The 17,829-nt window shown below is 43.7% G+C and overlaps 1 protein-coding gene across 3 annotated transcripts in view; it reads right to left on the reverse strand.

The window, feature by feature from the left end:
• Positions 1–12,037: 12,037 nt before the first annotated feature.
• MARCHF6 (membrane associated ring-CH-type finger 6) overlaps positions 12,038–17,829 on the reverse strand; it is a 1,229,180-nt gene continuing 1,223,388 nt past the window's right edge. For all 3 annotated transcript variants that reach the window (XM_082259541.1, XM_082259540.1, XM_082259539.1), the window contains one exon: positions 12,038–12,471. In XM_082259541.1, the coding sequence (XP_082115667.1) occupies positions 12,375–12,471 (97 nt within the window). In that variant the 3' untranslated portion in view covers positions 12,038–12,374. The remainder of the gene's footprint in view (positions 12,472–17,829) is intronic.

A 17,829-nucleotide genomic window follows, 5' to 3' on the forward strand; every position in this document is an offset into this window, starting at 1 on the left:
CTGGCTGGCCCTGCTCGCACTGTACCAGCCGGCAGCTTAGTACACTGACAACAAGAGGAGGCTGCGCTGCATAGCCCCGGCCGCTGTTTAATTCACTGTGACCTGTTCCATTCGCAGCATCATCCCCTGCAGCACCGCTGCCCCTACCCTACAGACTGCGTCCGACGGTCTGAACGAGAGGCGTCTTCCTACTCCTCCTCCCCTCTGCCAGCTGCAGCCTGCAGCTGTCCCTCGGGGATGTTCACTATCTCCGGAGGCAGCCGGAGTTGGTGGGCGGGGCCTCTTCCACTTCTCCTACAGACTCCTACCCTCAGGCTGATCTCACCGCTAAAGGAGAAAGAGCAGGAGGAGACAACACAGCAGCCCGGGAATCTTCATCACCTGCTATGCTGTAAGTGACTGAGCAGTGCAAACACTGTCACTACATACAGCCCTAACCTGCCACTATATAACCTTAACCTACCAATACTACCCTAACCTGGTTCTATACCACCCTAACCTGCCACTATACCACCATAACCTAGCCTGCCAATATACCACCTCTATACCAACTTAACCTGCCACTATACAACCTTAACCTGGTTCTATATCACCCTAACCTGGCTCTATATCACCCTAACCTGGCTCCATATCACCCCAACCTGGCACTATACCACCCTAACCTGGTTCTATATCACCCTAACCTGGCTCTATACCACCCTAACATGCCACTATACCACCCTAACCTGGCTCTATACCACCCTAACCTGCCACTATACCAACCTAACATGGGTCCATACCACCCTAACCTGGCTCTATATCACCCTAGCCTGGATCTATACCTTCTTAACCTGCCACTATACAACCCTAACCTGGCTCTATATCATCCTAACCTGGCTCTATACCACGCTACTCTGGCTCTATAGTACCCTAACCTGCCACTATACCACCCTAACCTGCCACTATACCACCCTAACCTGCCACTATACCGCTCTAACCTGGCACTATATCACCCTAACCTGGCACTATATCACTCTAACCTGCTACTATATCACCCTAACCTGCTACTATACCGCTCTAACCTGGCACTTTATCACCCTAACCTGCCACTATACCACCCTAACCTGACACTATACTGCCCTAACCTGCCACTATAACACCCTAATCTGCCACTGTACAGTCACTATATCAACCTAACCTGCCACCATACTGCCACTTTACCACCCTAACCTGCCCCTATAATGCTACTATACCACTCTAAAATGCCACTCTACCACCCTATGTGTAATGTAAAGGGGTCCAGAGGTATGGGAGCTGTGTAATCTGAAGGGGTCCAGAGGTATGGGGGGCTGTGTAATGTAAAGGGGTCCAGAGCTGTGGGGGCTGTTATGTAAAAAGGTCCAGAAATGTGGGGGCTGTGTTATGTAAAGGGGTCCAGAGGTGTGGGGGCTGTGTAATGTAAAGGGGTCCAGAGGTGTGGGGGTTGTGTAATATAAAGGGGTCAAGAGGTATGGGGGGCTGTGTAATGTAAAGAGGTCCAGAAGTGTGGGGGCTGTGTAACGTAAAGGGGTTCAGAGGTGTGGGGACTGTGTAATGTAAAGGGGTTCAGAGGTGTGGGGGTTGTGTAATGTAAAGGGGTCCAGTGGTGTGAAGGCCCAGGAGGAGCGCGGTTTGAAGGGTGTACAGCACAGTCAGTGATCAAGTTTTCTTTCTCCTATGTCTGTGGAAGGTGAGGCAAGCAAGTGTATATTATTGTACCGGTCCCGCTCATGTATGCAATCCCTGACCATCCCGTGTGCCATGCATGCAATCCCTGACCATCCCGTGTGCCATGCATGCAATCCCTGACCATCCCGTGTGCCATGCATGCAATCCCTGACCGTGCCATGCATGCAACCTATGACCATCCCATGGTGCCATGTATGCAACCTATGATCATCCCATGGTGCCATGTATGCAACCCCTGACCACCCTGTGTGCCATTTATGCAACACCTGACCATCCCGTGTGCCATTTATGCAACCCCTGACCATCCCGTGTGCCATTTATGCAACCTCTGACCATCCCGTGGTGCCATGTATGCAACCCTTGACCATCCCATGGTGCCAGGTATGCAACCCTTGACCATCTCATGGTGCCATGTATGCAACCCTTGACCATCCCGTGGTACCATGTATGCAACCCTTGACCATCCCGTAGTGCCATGTATGCAACCCTTGACCATCCCGTGTGCCATGTATGCAATCTTTGACCGTCCCGTTTGCCATGTATGCAGTCTCTGACCGCCTCTTGTGCCATGTATGCAATCTCTGTGGACTGTAATGTAAGGGGGAGCTCTATGGACTCTTTTGTAAGGAGGGTGCTGTGGTGACCAGAGACTACTTTACATTAGAGTTTCCTTTTACACTGGGTTCTGCAACAGTCCCTTTTACATCAGAGTCCACAGAGTTCCCCCTTACACTGTAAAGGAGAACCCTGTGATAAGTTATATTAACCGGATCTTCATGTAACTGTAGAAATATGTTTTTTGTTATACCTTTTTGGCAATACTGCACCCTGTTAAAGTGCCCCCCACTATGTATCTTGGGTTCAGCTTGCCCATTAGCGGGTCCAGGACCAGCATAGTGGGTGCCGCTGGGTAGAGGGGAGGGAGAAGAGTGAACATATGTCCGCTCTCTTCCCCTTCTTGTTCCTGGCCAAGAAGCAACGTGAATGACATCACTTCCGGATCCCCGTTGACCGTTTCCCCCTGCCATAAAGGCTGGGAAAGAATGTAATGCAGTGTGATCTGCATTGCATGAAATTCAGTTAAGCACAGGGGAGACATGCAGGGTCTTTTAATCTGTCACCAAAAATGTATAACTCAGGGGACTTTTTGTCCTCTATGTGATGAAAAAAAGGTTAATGTAGAATTCCACCCTAACACTAAAATCCCTGCATCTTCAGACATACACGATCTAACACTACCCTATCTAGCCCAGTAATGAAGAAATCAGTATACATACCTTTTCTGAAGCCAAATCCAACACTGTGGAGCCGGGTGCAGAGGACACTACCAACAACGGAAGCCGCATAGTAAGTCTATGGGTGACGTCACTTCCCATTCATTTCACTGCCATTGTCAGCTCTGTCCTCTGCAGAGCTTCCGCCGCTGGAGATCGGATCAGATCCGCTTCAAAAAAGGTAAGTATACTGATTTCTACTTTACAGGTCTCTATAGGTTAGGGTTAGATCATGGAAGTCTGTAGATGCAGATATTTTAGTTTTAGGGTGGTACACTTTTTTTGTTCATTGTCCCCCACCCCCACATATACGCATGTACAAAGATAAATGCACGCGAGGGTGCCTGCGCATGAAAACGTCTGCTCGTGAAAATGTGCGATACACATGTTAGATATCATACAGAACTTTGACCTCTTTAACTTCTGAGGTCACGTTATTTGTCATCTGTCAGATATTTGAAGCTATTTTGCTCCAAAAAGTGAAAATGCAGGTATAGCAGCTTTCTCCCAAGAGCGTCCTTTCGCCGCTTCGCCCAGTCCAGCACCAACCATGGGCAACCTCATGTATGCAAAGAATAAAACATGCTATAGTGCATTACCAGGACATACTAAACTGCTTTATTAAAAAGGTATGTACTTACATCAAACTTTACTAGGATAAAGCAAAAAATAGTGTAATTGTCCTGGTAATGCACACTATAGACAATTATCACAAATCTTTGAGCTAAATGGCTGTGAAGTGTTACTTTTTGAGCGAAGTGGCTGCAAATATGCGGCAGATGACAAGCGCATTTGACCTCAGTTTTTGGTAAGCAGATGGTGTGTGCTCTGTCTTGGCGATGCTCTGTCCTGGTGAAGTCGGTGCAAACACCTTGCAGTGGATCTGCACAAGTTTATCCCAGCACAATTTACTTAAATGTTTTCCATGAAATGTTTGTTTTATGCATATTATTTACTGTAATAGCACTTTGGAATGTACATATATATTCTCAATATTACATTGCACTTTATTGTGGTTCACGATTATATGATAAATGTTTTTTCTGCGTTTATGTTAGCTTATGCAAGATATTTTGTTTTGTTGTGATTTTTGGACATTTGAAAGCACTTTGATAGTTGTGATAATTAACTACTTGCCACCAAATCTCAAACATGTATGCATACATAGGTCATGCATGCAGATGTAAACGGTATTTGCACCACACGTGAGGTTTCTCTGCGATCATTGGAGTGAGAGCAATAATTCAAGTGCTAGACCTTCTCTGTAACTGTAAACTGGTAACCTTTAAATTGTCACCTATGGAGACTTTTAGATATCGTAGTTTCCGCCAAGCGTGCACAATTTTAAAGCGTGACATGTTTGGTATTTATTTACTTGCTGTAACATCTTTAATATTTTACCTCACAATTGGGTATTGTGTTTTTTTTTACATTAAAAGCGTGGCGGGTACAGGAGGGCGAGCCGTTTCTAGTAGTTTAACTACTTCCATACAGAGCAGTTACATCCCCCTTCCTGCCCAAACCAATTTTCAGCTTTCGGCGCTCTCACACTTTGAATGATAATTACTCAGTCATGCAACGCTGTACCCAACCAAATTTTTTATAATTTTTTTCACACAAATATAGCTTTCTTTTGGTAGTATTTAATCACCACTGGGTTTTTTATTTTTTTGCAAAATAAGTGAAAAGAGAGCGAAAATATAGCTTTCTTTTGGTAGTATTTGATCACCACTGGGTTTTTTATTTTTTGCGAAATAAGTGAAAAGAGAGCGAAAATTTTTGAAAAAAAACACATTTTGTTTTAGTTTCTATTATAGAATTTTGCAAATAAGTATTTTTTTTTTCATAAATTTGGGCCAAAATTTATACTTCTACATATCTTTGGTAAAAATAACCCAAATTTGTGGTTATTATTTAGTCTGTGTGAAAGTTATAGAGTCGACAAGCTATGGTGCCAATCACTAAAAATTGATCACACCTGATGTACCGACGGCCTATCTCATTTCTTGAGGCCCTGAAATGTCAGGATAGTACATATACCCCCCAAATGACCCATTTTTGTAAAGTAGACATTCCAGGGTATTTAGTAAGAGGCATGGTGAGTTTTTTGAAGTTGTAATTTTTTCCCACAATTCTTGGGAAAATGAGGAAATAATTTTATTTTTTTTTTTACACAAAATTGTCATAATTACAAGTGATTTCTCACACACAGTATATGCATACTTGTAATTACACCCCGAAATACATTCTGCTACTCCTCCTGAGTATGGCAATACCACATGTGTGAGACTTTTACACAGCCTGGCCACATACAGAGGCCCAATATTCAAGGAGATACAATAGAATTACCTACAAAATGACCCCATTTTGGAAAGCAAACACCCTATTTTGTATATTTTATGAGGCATAATGAGTCTTTTGAACATGTCATTTTTTTCCACAAGTTTTTGGAAAATGTGGAAAGAAAATGAAAACGCATTTGTTTTTTTACACAAAGTTGTCAATTTATAGGATATTTCTAACACATAGCAAAAATGACACCCCAAAATACATTCTGCTACTCCTTCTGAGTATAGCAATACCACATATGTGGGACTTTGTCACAGCATAGCCACATACAGAGGCCCAACATGCAAGGAGCACCGTCAGGCGTTCTAGGGGCATAAATTACACATCTAATTTCATTACAATCAAACGTTTTTTTAATCAGTACTGCTTGGATCCTGTTCCCTGTATACGAAGATTCACACTACCAATTATGTGGCCTATGAACATGTATACATCACTGACACTGCTCCCTCAGTTCCCGGTTGGACATGTTTGGATGCTTTGATATACCGCAAAACTTGTAACACTTCATACATTATTTTTGAGCTGGCATTGAAAGGTAAAATCCCTAGGAAGGGTTCGGATCGATATGGTCGGTTTTTCCCCCTTCTGGAGCTCCCCTCCCCCCTATATTATTTGTACTAGTCTTTAATTAGATGCTTTTCCAGCAAACCCTCTTATCCTTAACATGCTTTTATACCTTTTACAGACCATTGCTTGCATCTGCTTTTGAAGAAGTGGAAAATGCTCCACGAAACGAGTCAAGCATTTAGGATGCAACTTTCCAATTTTATGTTGACATGTTTTGGTTACTCAGGTGGAATGTGAGGCGCTAACAACTATAGTACATTATTCCAAAACACAACCTCAGTTAGTGAAGGAAACAACATAATGGGGTGAGTATCACCAATGAAAAAGTGCTAAAGTGACTGTGTACAAATAAATTATAAATTAAATAAATTATATTAAATTAACATATAATGAATAAAGTGCTGGTGCTTAATCTTACACGGTTCATGTGTTGTAATTATGAGTGCTACAATAAATACATAATAATATACTTAATTCAATAAATAAACACCAATCCGTGACACACCATATAATGATTACACAATAATGCGTTTGGCAAGAGAGTTCATAAAAAAATATATAATGTGAATATTCCCAAAAACGTGTGGTGCTTTGTTGTGCATTTTTTCTCTTTAACATGCTTCTTACTATTGGTGGGGTGCCAAAGTGATGCAATGGGTGTCTGATCCTTCACCCAGTGAGCCGGGGTCACTTACCAGATGCACCCAGGCCTCAAGGCACCTATGGTGCAGGTAGAGCTCTTTAAAGGATCTTTCAGCGAAACCCTCTTCCAAAGTGGGGTTTCAGGGGTGGTTTTCCCTCAGAATGGATGGCTCAAAACTCCTGTTTAAGTAGCTCAGATTCCAAGTGGCTCAAGAAAATGACAGCGAGAAAGCCTCATGGTGCAGTATGTATTTATTAAATTAAAAACTAAGCAGAAGAAAACAACTCACGTTTTCTGGTGCCACACAAGCACTTGACATAGGCAGTATAAAAACGCAGGCAGGGGAGCCGCTATGCTGATCACCAGGAAGCCGCTCCTTACTTCCGCGTTCCAAGCTGTAATTACTGCAAACCGGATGTGACGTCGGACGTGCTGGACCTCGATGCATTTCGCTACATAAGCGTCATCAGGAAGTCGCTAAAAGATCTGAAAGATCCTTTAAAGAGCTCTACCTGCACCATAGGTCCCTTGAGGCCTGGGTGCATCTGGTAAGCGACCCCGGCTCACTGGGTGAAGGATCGGACACCCATTGCGTCACTTTGACACCCCACCAATAGTAAGAAGCACGTTAAAGAGAGAAAAAAATGCACAACAAAGCACCACGCATTTTTGGGAATATTCACATTATATATTTTTTTATGAACTTTCTTTCTGGTCAAACACATTATTGTGTAATCATTATATGGTGTGTCACGGATTGGTGTTTATTGCATGAAGTATATTATTATGTATTTATTGTAGCACTCATAATTACAACACATGAACCGTGTAAGATTAAGCACCAGCACTTTATTCATTATATGTTTACAATTTGCTCATATTTGCAATATCACCTATCTTTATATGTAATTTATTTGTGCACAGTCACTTTAGCACTTTTTCATTGGAGATATTCACCCCATTATATTGTTTCCTTCACTAACTGAGGTTGTGTTTTGGAATAAAGTACTATAGGTATTAGCGCATCACATTCCACCTGATTTTCATTTAAGTAATACATGCTTAACCGGTTGCCGACCGCCGCACGACTATATACTGCGGCGGTCAGCCCCGGCCAGGCAGAGTGACGTATCGGTACGTCACTCGCCTGTCACTGACCTGTCGCGGCTCGTTCACAGACAAGTCAGTGCGTGTGACCGGCGGACTCGATGTCCGCCAGTCACACTGCGATCGCTCCTGTGAAGGGAGAAAGACAGAGCGGCTTGTGTAAACAAGCTGCCTGTCAGTTCTCCCTGTGTAAAAGTGAAGATCTGTCCGTTCTACTATGTAGAACGGTTGATCTTTGCTTTTACACCAATAGGAATGTCCCTGCACAGTTAGAATCACGCCCCTAGGACACACTTAACCCCTCCCTGTCCAATAAAGTTAACCCCTTCCCTGCCAGTGTCATTTTTGCAGTAACAGTGCATATGTATAGCACTGATTACTGCAGTAATGTCACTGGTACCCCCAAAAGTGTCAAAAATGTCAGTCAAGGGTCCGATCTGTCCGCCGCAATGTCGCAGTACTGAAAAAAAATCGCAGATCGCCGCCATTACGCGTTAAAAAAAAAAACACCAAAAATGACAAAAATCTTTCCCTTTGTTAGTAAACGCGATAACTTTTGCGCAAACCAATCAAAATACGCTTTTTGCGATTTTTTTTACCAAACATAGGTAGCATAAAACAAATTGGCCGAAAAATGTTAAAAAATTTTGATTTTTACATTTTTTTTGGGGAATTTCATATAAAAAAATGTGAAAAATATTGTTATTTTTGCAAAATTTACGCTCTTTTTTTGTTTATAGCGCGTGATCAAAAAATCGCACAGGTGATCAAATACCACCAAAAGAAAGCTCTGTTTATGGGAAAAAAAGGACGTCAAAATCGTTTAGGTACAGCGTCGCACGACCGCGCAATTGTCCGTTAAAGTCACGCAGTAAAAAATCGCAAAAAAACCCCTGGTCCTTTAGCAGCCAAATCCTCCGGGGCTTAAGTGGTTAAATGGAGAGTAAAGCCCCGTACACACGTAGCGATTGTCGTCCGCCGACCGATCGGCCGATTGCCGGCTTGTTAGTATGATGCTTCCGACAACCGACTGCGACTTTTCGGCCGAACATAATCTGGCGTGCAGACTTTAAAATTTTTGTTGGCCGTCACCAGAACAGCCGATTGTTCGCCAGTCAGTACAGAATTCGGCCGACAAACAGCAGATTAGCAAGACTGGGCATGCTCAGAAAAGAAAAAACACACGGAAAGTTAACATGACATCACTTCTGCAGTCGGCTGTTGTTGGCCGACAAAATTTGTGTGCAGTCTTTTGCAGTTTTCAACCGACAGGACAGCGCTGGACAAAAGACGGCCGATCGTTCGGCCGTCAATCAGTACGTGTGTACGGGGCTTAACTCAACACAGTTTGTAATTAAAAGGGAGGCGCCCATCACTCTTTACACCATTCCAGCATGTTTTGTTTACTAGCAGTTACATTATTATTTTTTTGATCCTGCATTTTCCAGCTCTCAATCATTCAGCTTCTACTGCTTATGTACTTATGGCATACCTTGTTTTATTGTGATGTATAATTTTGTATTTTATAACTGTCATTACCAAGTATTATACAAGTTTTACATTGTTGTGATGATGATTTAAATAAATACTGTTCATAATGATTATTATTTTTGGGTGCCTTGTATTGGTGTGATTACCCATCACACATTGCCCTGGTTCAGTAATACACCTCATTTAAAGTCCTAACCTTTATTTTTTTCTATGTTTCAATTAGGGATGGAGACACATGTTTTTCCCCCCCATTTGCCTCATGTAAAGTCCCACACTAAAAAAGAATAGCGCACACATGCAAAAGAAATGACTATCAAATATGAAGACAATCCATAAATAAAAATGGGTATTTGGTCCCACCATATGGCCATATTGTGCTCAAGCCCACCACTATGTCAAAGTACCCCATTGTCAGTGGGTCCTACACTATCCATAAAAAAGGATGAATCCAGCCTCTCTAACACTTGGAGACAACACTCCTTGCTGGGAGAGATGTGCTAATGCACTACAAGCACCCCACCCCACACACACCTGTACTCTATCAGTGTCCACTATCAAGTAGATATAGGACGAGTCCCTTGTAGTGCATTAGCACATCTCTCCCAGCAAGGAGTGTTGTCTCCAAGGGTTAGAGAGGCTAGATTCATCCTTTTTTATGGATAGTGTAGGACTGTCTGACAATGGGGTACTTTGACGTAGTGGTGGGCTTGAGCACAATATGGCCATATGGTGGGACCAAATCCCCATTTTTATTTATGGATTGTCTTCATATTTGATAGTCATTTCTTTTTTAAAGTCCCACATTCCCCCTCCTATATATCTTTACCCATGTGATCGGCTGTGTCCAACCATAGCTTGTTAACATAACATGTAAACACGAAAATGCTGGTTAAATAACCTTTTCATATCTTAACGTAGTACCCATTTGGTCTAGCCATTCCTTAAGGGATTTAGGGGAAGTGCTTTTCCAGTGTAGGAGAATAATTTCACGTGACCGAAACAAGGCTCTGGAAACCGCTTCCTTTGTAAAACCCTCTAGTATATTATCATCAAAAACTCCTAGCAGAGAGCGCCTGGGATCAGAAGGGATGTCGGTTTGGAATACTCTATTGACCTGAAATTTGTGCCCATCAGTGATGTAAATCTGTGCCCATCAATAATGCCAGGTCAGTGCTGATTTTCAGTGCCGCCTAGCATTGCCTATAAGTGCCGCCTATCAGTGCTGCATATTACTGCCTCATCAGTGCCCTTCAGTGCTGTCTCATCAATGCAGCCTCTCGGTGCCCATTAGTGAAGGAGAAAAATTACTTATTTAAAACATTTTCTGACAAACTAAGAAAAAAACTTTCACATTTTTCAGTGTTTATTTGTTTTGTTTTTTAGTAAAAAAAAAAAAAAAAAAAACAGCGATGATTAAATACCACCAAAATAAAGCCCTTTATAGTGTGAAAAAATTATAAAAATTTCATATGGGTAAGGTGTTGCATAACAGCGCAATTGTCATTCAAAATGTGACAGTGCTGAAAGCTGAAAATTGGCCTGGGTAGGAAGGGGGTAAAAGTGCTCAGTATTGAAGCGGATAAAGATAAATTCTAGGTATGGTATATTGTACATACATTGGCCTAGTTTTAATCAATCTAGGTATACCTAATACATGGTCAACGCCTTTGCAAATCAGTAAAGTAGACACCACTTCACCAGTGATCTCCACTTGCTTCCTGGTCCTGTGCTAAGCAGGGCACCGTTGAGAGTATGCATTGCATTTTCTGAATGAATATAACATGCTCTCTGATTGTAAAAATCTACCAGACTTGGAATTTATATTTAGGAGGTTACTGCATTATATGCATGTTTTCTCTTTTGTCATTCAGCTTTTCAAGACAATTACTGCAAATAACACTGTTGTTTATTTGTATTTATAAATCTTTCACCATGCTAAAATAATAAAGTGCTATACCAGACGAGGAGTGTGCTGCCTTCAGCAGTTATATGAGCAATGCAATTGGATCTATGTATATAATGATGCTCTTTGACTAGTTGTTTGTGGTTATGTTGCCACCCTGTGGTCATTCGTAATTATAAGTAATTTTCTCTAATTCCTCCTTTTTTTGTATGATGTAATTTTCTACTTGAAACACTACAACCCTTCTGCATGCAATAAAGATATTCGTGGATGTTAAGCGTTTGGTAAATTCACCAATCTGGTGAGGATTCTCTGGAGTGATCGCCTCTGCTACACTCAGGCCAGGCATAAAGGCCTCAGGAAGGGATAAGTCAATAATGGAGTCAGAATAAATTTAGAGGTTGATGTGTTGCCATGCACAGCTGTTTCAGATTATGTCTGCTTCAGTTAAAGTAAATATCCCTGGCACTGTCCTCATCAGTTTCCTCAGCTGAATAGACAGCAAAACAATGTTGTTTTTCTTTTTTTATACCACTAATCACATCAACCCAATCTATTGGAGATGAACAAAGGCATACTGTACATGTTTTGTCCATGTTTCCAGTTGGAAATCATACCTCGCTCCAGTGGGGAGAATTTACAAAAACTAGAGCAGATAGAATCTGGAGCAGCTGCCATTAGAAACAAGAAAATTCCAGCTTCAGCTTGTTCAGTTAAGCTTTGAAAATGAAAGTTAGAAGCTGATTAGTTGCCATGCTCCACTGCTCCACTCTTAGTAAATTCCCTCACTTTTGTCGAAGGATTACCAGATAAGAGAAAAGGGGGGAAAGCCTAAAAAGAGAAAACTAACACAAACATCTCATCTAAGGACTAGTAAGCTGCAATACTTTCAATTTTTGTTTTTGGGTTTATATACATTTTAAGAGCAAGACTGGGTAGTTAAGAATCTTTCACAGAAGAAACATTGCAGTGAGAAGACAGAAAACTGCACAATAAAATGACAACTACATTTAATAAATTAATAGACATTGTTGTTTGAGATTTATAATTAAGACAGTCTGCTTAATGGGATACTCCTCCAAATTTCTTCATCTGGATAATATGTTCATTTGTACAAAGCAAAATGGCCGCAATAACCAAATCAAAACATGTGAGAAGATGAAGGTGTTGATCACTGTCAAAGCTGAAAAAAAATGTGGTAGACTGTACATGTGAACTGTCTATAGAGAAGTATGCTATAGGACAATGAAATATGTAAATGTAATAAAAACAGACAAAGCAATGTAGAAGTCTCTGGAGGTAAAAGAACCTTGTTCTTTCCTTTTCACTTCTAATCCTGCACTATTTGAAAAGGATGTACTGAAGGAGAAGTGGTGGATTTGCTCGACTTCCTTTCATAATTTACAAGGCGCTGGCCAACAAGATACCTAAGAGCAAACAAACAAATGTTAGACATAAAAAAGAAGGAAGAGGGGATAGGAAGGGAGGAAAGAAGCAAAGAAAGAAACAGACAGCCAGGACTGCTTGTATTTTTCATATTGTTATATCAGGTGTCACAACAAAAAAGTACAAAAAAACACAATATAGAAGTATGAAGAAACACTGAGAGCGATCCAATAAAGGCTTTGCAACATAATTCTGACAACATAGCTGTACACAGAACTCTTAATAAATTTATAAAATATGTGTGACAATTCCATAGCTAAATATGATACGTGCAACAGGTTAATAAAGTTCTTATTTGCAATACTTTCCCAATATGTCACGATTACTGTATTCAATAATGTCTAGGGAATCTTTGTGACAAATTCACATACATGTTTCCAGCAAATATGTGAATCTGTCCGACGCAAAGTCTTGTCATTAAGCAATGCAAGACAAACTTCTAAAGGCTGTCTGCACCCCTCTTTATGAATTTCAGGGACTATACTTAAAGATATGCATTAAAGATGACCCATATGATCAGAATTAAGGTTGTTGAGGCTAGATTCCTGAATGGTTATCTTGATTCTGGCTTTACTACCTACTGAGCCACAGATCTGTAACAAGCATTCAAGATGAGAGTTCACATGTTTTAAACTTGACTGGCTATAATGCTTGTTCAAGGTCAGTAAATCCCTTGTTAGGTAGGGCTGAACTGAGATGACAGCCCTAGAGCTTGCATCTTTATTAAGTCAGCAAGGGCAGCTCCCATATTACTCTACAAAATATATGTTTAATCCAAAACCCCACATTAAGTATTACATATTTAAAGTAATTGTAATTTTTTAAAAAAATGCCATACTTACCTGCTCTGTGCAATGGTTTTGCACAGAGCAGCTACCAATCTCCTCTTCTGGGGTCCCACACCAGTGTTCCTGGCTCCTCCCCTCTGATTAGTGCCCTCATAGCAAGCTACTTTCTGTGGGGGCATTCGTGCAGGCTCAATCCCAAGAAACGCTTTGGGTGTCCATAGACAGCATGGCTCTGCCCCGGCTTCTCCTTACAGGCTTGTTGCTGCTTCCAGGTTCAGTGAGAAGAGAGTGGATAGAGGCACTGCTCTCAGGCACAGGGCTGGATCAAGATCAGGTTCAGATAAGTATTTAGGGGGGCTGGTGGGGAGCAGGACACAGTTTTTTTACCCTAATACAGAGAATGCATTAAGGTACAAAACCTTCTATCTTTACAACCACTTTAATTTTATTAAAGATGCACCTACATAGACATCCATCACATTTAAGATACTATTTAATGTGTGCAGAGCAAAATATTTCCCCTGTCAAAGGGGATCTTGCCACTCCTAGTTGTACATTCCCTATATTTCACAGAGGTGACCATTTTAATTACATCACGGTTTAATTCACAAAAATACGCCTAAATATTTCAGACTAAAAAGTGTTTATTCATAGTATCTACTTGCAAAAAATCCAGTCACAACATAAAAATATTTCAGTAAAAAATACCTGGAAGCTGTATCTCTACCTCTTTTGATGCTAGTGTTTCTCGATCCTACTTCCTGTCCCAAAGTATGCTTGAAAACAGTTAGGCTGGGTTCACATCTCAGTGCACTGGTTCAAGTGCGATTCAAGTCTGAATTTTTGCCTGGATTCGCATCTGAACTGGACCTAAAGATGCACAGGACCCTTCTGCAATCTGGACCGCGGCCACCCTGGACCTTTGTGAACCAGCTGCATTGAGAGCCAGTCACACTCGCCTGTTACGCGAATTTGATGAGGGGGAAACCCTCATCCAATTCACATATATGTGAACCCAGTCTCAAGCTCCTTGTTCCCCTGTAGCTCTCAGAGATTCTTCCTGTTGCCAACTATGTCACTATGCTCTCCTGTAGTGACGTGGAATTCAGCAGGAAGAACTATTGAAGATTTGTTGGGGACCAAAAAAACTGAATTTTTGTAAAATCTTACCATAAAATTCCTTTCTCTGAGTCCTCTGACAGTCGCCGCCCACTCATACAGTCTTCATCAATGGGTATTGACCTCTTATCCACAGGAGAAAGCTAGGCATAAGACTTGTTAAAAACAAAGCAAATCAGCCTTCCCAACTCAGTTTGGTAGCAAGCAGTTAAAGTCCAAAAAACCCCAAAAGAGGGGCGGGGGCGGCGACTGTCAGAGGACTCAGAGAAAGGAATTTTACGGTAAGATTTTACAAAAATTCGGTTTTCTCTTGCGTCCTCTGACAGTCGCCGCCCACTCATACAGTCTTCACCAATGGGATGTCCCAAAGCAGTGTAGACATGAGGGGTGGGAAGCGCAACCGTCACAAAGGCAACGCAGCACCCAGATCAGAGAAAGGAACCTTATCTGAACAGAAAGGTAAACCCTCTGGGCAACCGAAAAGCTCAACTGGAGCAACAACCCAGGAAGGCAAATAACCAAGGGGAAAACAACCCCAACAGACAGGGACCGGCAAAGCCAGGGCCCCCTCAAGGTACTGCCGCACGCAGAACTTTGCGGCCAAAGGAGGCATCTTCTGATGCCAAAACATCAAGTTTGTAAAATTTTGAGAAGGTGTGCACGGACGACCAAGTCGCAGCCTTGAGCACCTGGACCACCGAAGCCTGATGCCGGAAAGGCCCATGACGCACTCACCGCTCTGGTAGAGTGTGCCTTGACAGGGAAGGGCGGAACCTGTTCCTTAAGCGAATAGGCCTGTACAATCGTCTGTCTGATCCATCTTGAAATGGTTGCCGCAGACGCAGCCGTACCCTTCCGAGGTCCCTCAGGAAGGACAAAAAGAGAATCCGACTTCCTAAAGGATTCAGTGGATGACAGGTAAACCCTGATCGCCCAGACAACATCCAAGGAATGCAAGGCAAAGTCCTTAGGATGCTTGGGATTCGCACACAGCGAAGGTAAGACAATATCCTCGTTAAGGTGAAAATCAGAAACCACCTTAGGAAGGAAAGATTGGTTAGGTCGCAAGACCACCTTATCCCTATGAACCATCAGGTAAGGGGAGCGGCAAGACAGGGCCGCCAACTCCGACACTCTGTGGGCAGATGTGATTGCCACCAGAAAGGTAACCTTTCGTGACAGCAGAGGCAGAGAAATTTCCCTGATGTTTTCAAAGACAGGACGTTGCAAAATGGACAGAACCAATTTCAAGTCCCAAGGAGGTAAAGGTGCTCTCCGAGGAGGAGCCAAATGGCGCACACCTTGAATAAAGGTGCGTATCAAAGAATTTAACGCCAAGGGGTGCTGAAAAAGGATCGTCAGTGCAGATAGCTGGCCCTTAATCGTGGTCAACGCAAGACGCTGGTCCACACCAGATTGCAGGAAGACCAACACCCTCGCCACCGAAAAGGAGCGAGGATGAATGCCCCTGGATTCACACTAGGCAAAATAAGCCTTCCAGGTACAGTAATAAATCTTACCGGATGAGGCCTTCCTAGCCTTGAGCAGGGTAGGAATGACTGCCGACGAGAGACCCCGATCTCTCAAGACCTGGCTTTCAACAGCTACGCCGTTAAAGCCAGCGACCGTAAAAGAGGATGGAAGATCGGCACCTGAGACAGCAGATCGTCCCGTAACGGGAACCGCCACAGAGGCTCGACGACCAGTTGTACGGTGTCCGCGTACCAAGACCGGCGCGGCCAGTCTGGGGCCACCAGGATCACCAACTTCGGTTCCAAGACCAACCTGCGAAGGAACCTGGACAACAACTGAATCGGAGGGAAGGCATAAATCAGGCGACACTGATTCCAAGGCACCACCAGCGCATCCGAGGCGACTGCCAGAGGATCGCGTGTTCTTGCCACAAACCTTCCCACCTTGTTGTTTAGCCGAGATGCCAACAGATCCACATCAGGGGTTACCCATCTCGCACACAGCATCTGAAACACCTCCGGGTGTAGTGACCATTCTCCCTAGTCCAGGGAGTGGCAGCTCAGATAATCTGCCTGCCAGTTCTCCACACCCGGAATGTGAACTGCCGAAATCGCCGTGACGTGCGTCTCGGCCCAAGACAGAATTTTGGTCACTTCCTGGGCTGCTCGGGCACTCCTGGTGCCCCCTTGGTGATTGATGTAAGCCACCGCAATGGCATTGTCCGTCTGGACCCGCACATGGCGGCCCCGAAGATGATCCGACCAACGGAGCAAGCACGGTCTGATCGCTCGCAACTCCAATATGTTTATCGGTAGGGAGGATTCCTCCTCCGACCAAGTGCCCTGGGCAGACAGAATGCCCAGAACACCACCCCAGCCTGACAGGCTGGCATCCGTGGTGATCACCGTCCACAACAACGGGCAGAAGGATTTCCCCTCCGTCAGAGCCGGGGACAGGAGCCACCAGAGAAGATCCTCTCTGACTTGGCGACTCAGAGATATCCTCCTTTTCAAGGATTGAGGATGTCTGTCCCACCTGGCCAAGATCTCCACTTGAAGAGATCGCGTGTGGAACTGTGCAAACGGTATTGCCTCGAAGGCTGACACCATCAACCCCAGGGACCACATGCAGGCCCTGAGTGACGAGGAATCCTTGTCCCGGAGGGACCTGACCTCTTCCTGTAGAGTCCGGAGCTTGTCCTCGGGCAGAAAAACCTTTGCTTGGGCAGAGTCCAGGAGCATTCCCAGATAAGGGAGACGAACAGAAGGGGACAAGGTCGACTTCTGAACATTGATGGTCCACCCGAACTCCTGCAGCGGCTGAACGGTAGTTGACAGATCGCGTAAGAGACTCGGGCTGGCACTCGCTCTTAACAGGAGATCGTCCAGATATCCCAAGAGCGAAATCCCCTGCGCCCGCAACAGGGCCAGAACAGGAGCCAGCACTTTGGAAAACACCCTTGGAGCCGAAGCGAGACCGAAAAGTAACGCCACAAACTGATAGTGATCCTCCGCGATTGCGAATCAGAGGAACCTCTGATGACCCTCGAATATGGGGATGTGTAAATACGCATCCTTGAGATCGATGGAAGCCAGGAAATCTCCTGGGCTTAAGGAGGCCACCACCGAACAGAGGGATTCCATGCAGAACTTTTGAACCCGCACGAAGCGGTTCAGAGCTTTCAAGTCCAGAATCGGACGTACCCTTGCCCTCCTTTCTGGGCACAGTGAACAGATTCGAGCAAAACCCCTGAAACCTGTCCCGATGAGGCACCAGGGCGACCAACCCCTGGACGAGGAGATCCTGAACCGCCCGATAAAGATTGTGTAACCGATCGGGGGTCAAATGAAGATTTAAGGGAAAGAATCTGTCCGCTGGACGCGAAAGGAATTTGATCTTGTATCTTGATCTAATGATTTCCTGAACACACCTGTCCGGAATCCGGAGCAGCCAAGGTTC

The sequence above is a fragment of the Pelophylax lessonae genome, assembly GCF_965119305.1.
Source record: "Pelophylax lessonae genome assembly, chromosome: 5".
NCBI classification, from domain to species: Eukaryota; Metazoa; Chordata; class Amphibia; order Anura; family Ranidae; genus Pelophylax; species Pelophylax lessonae.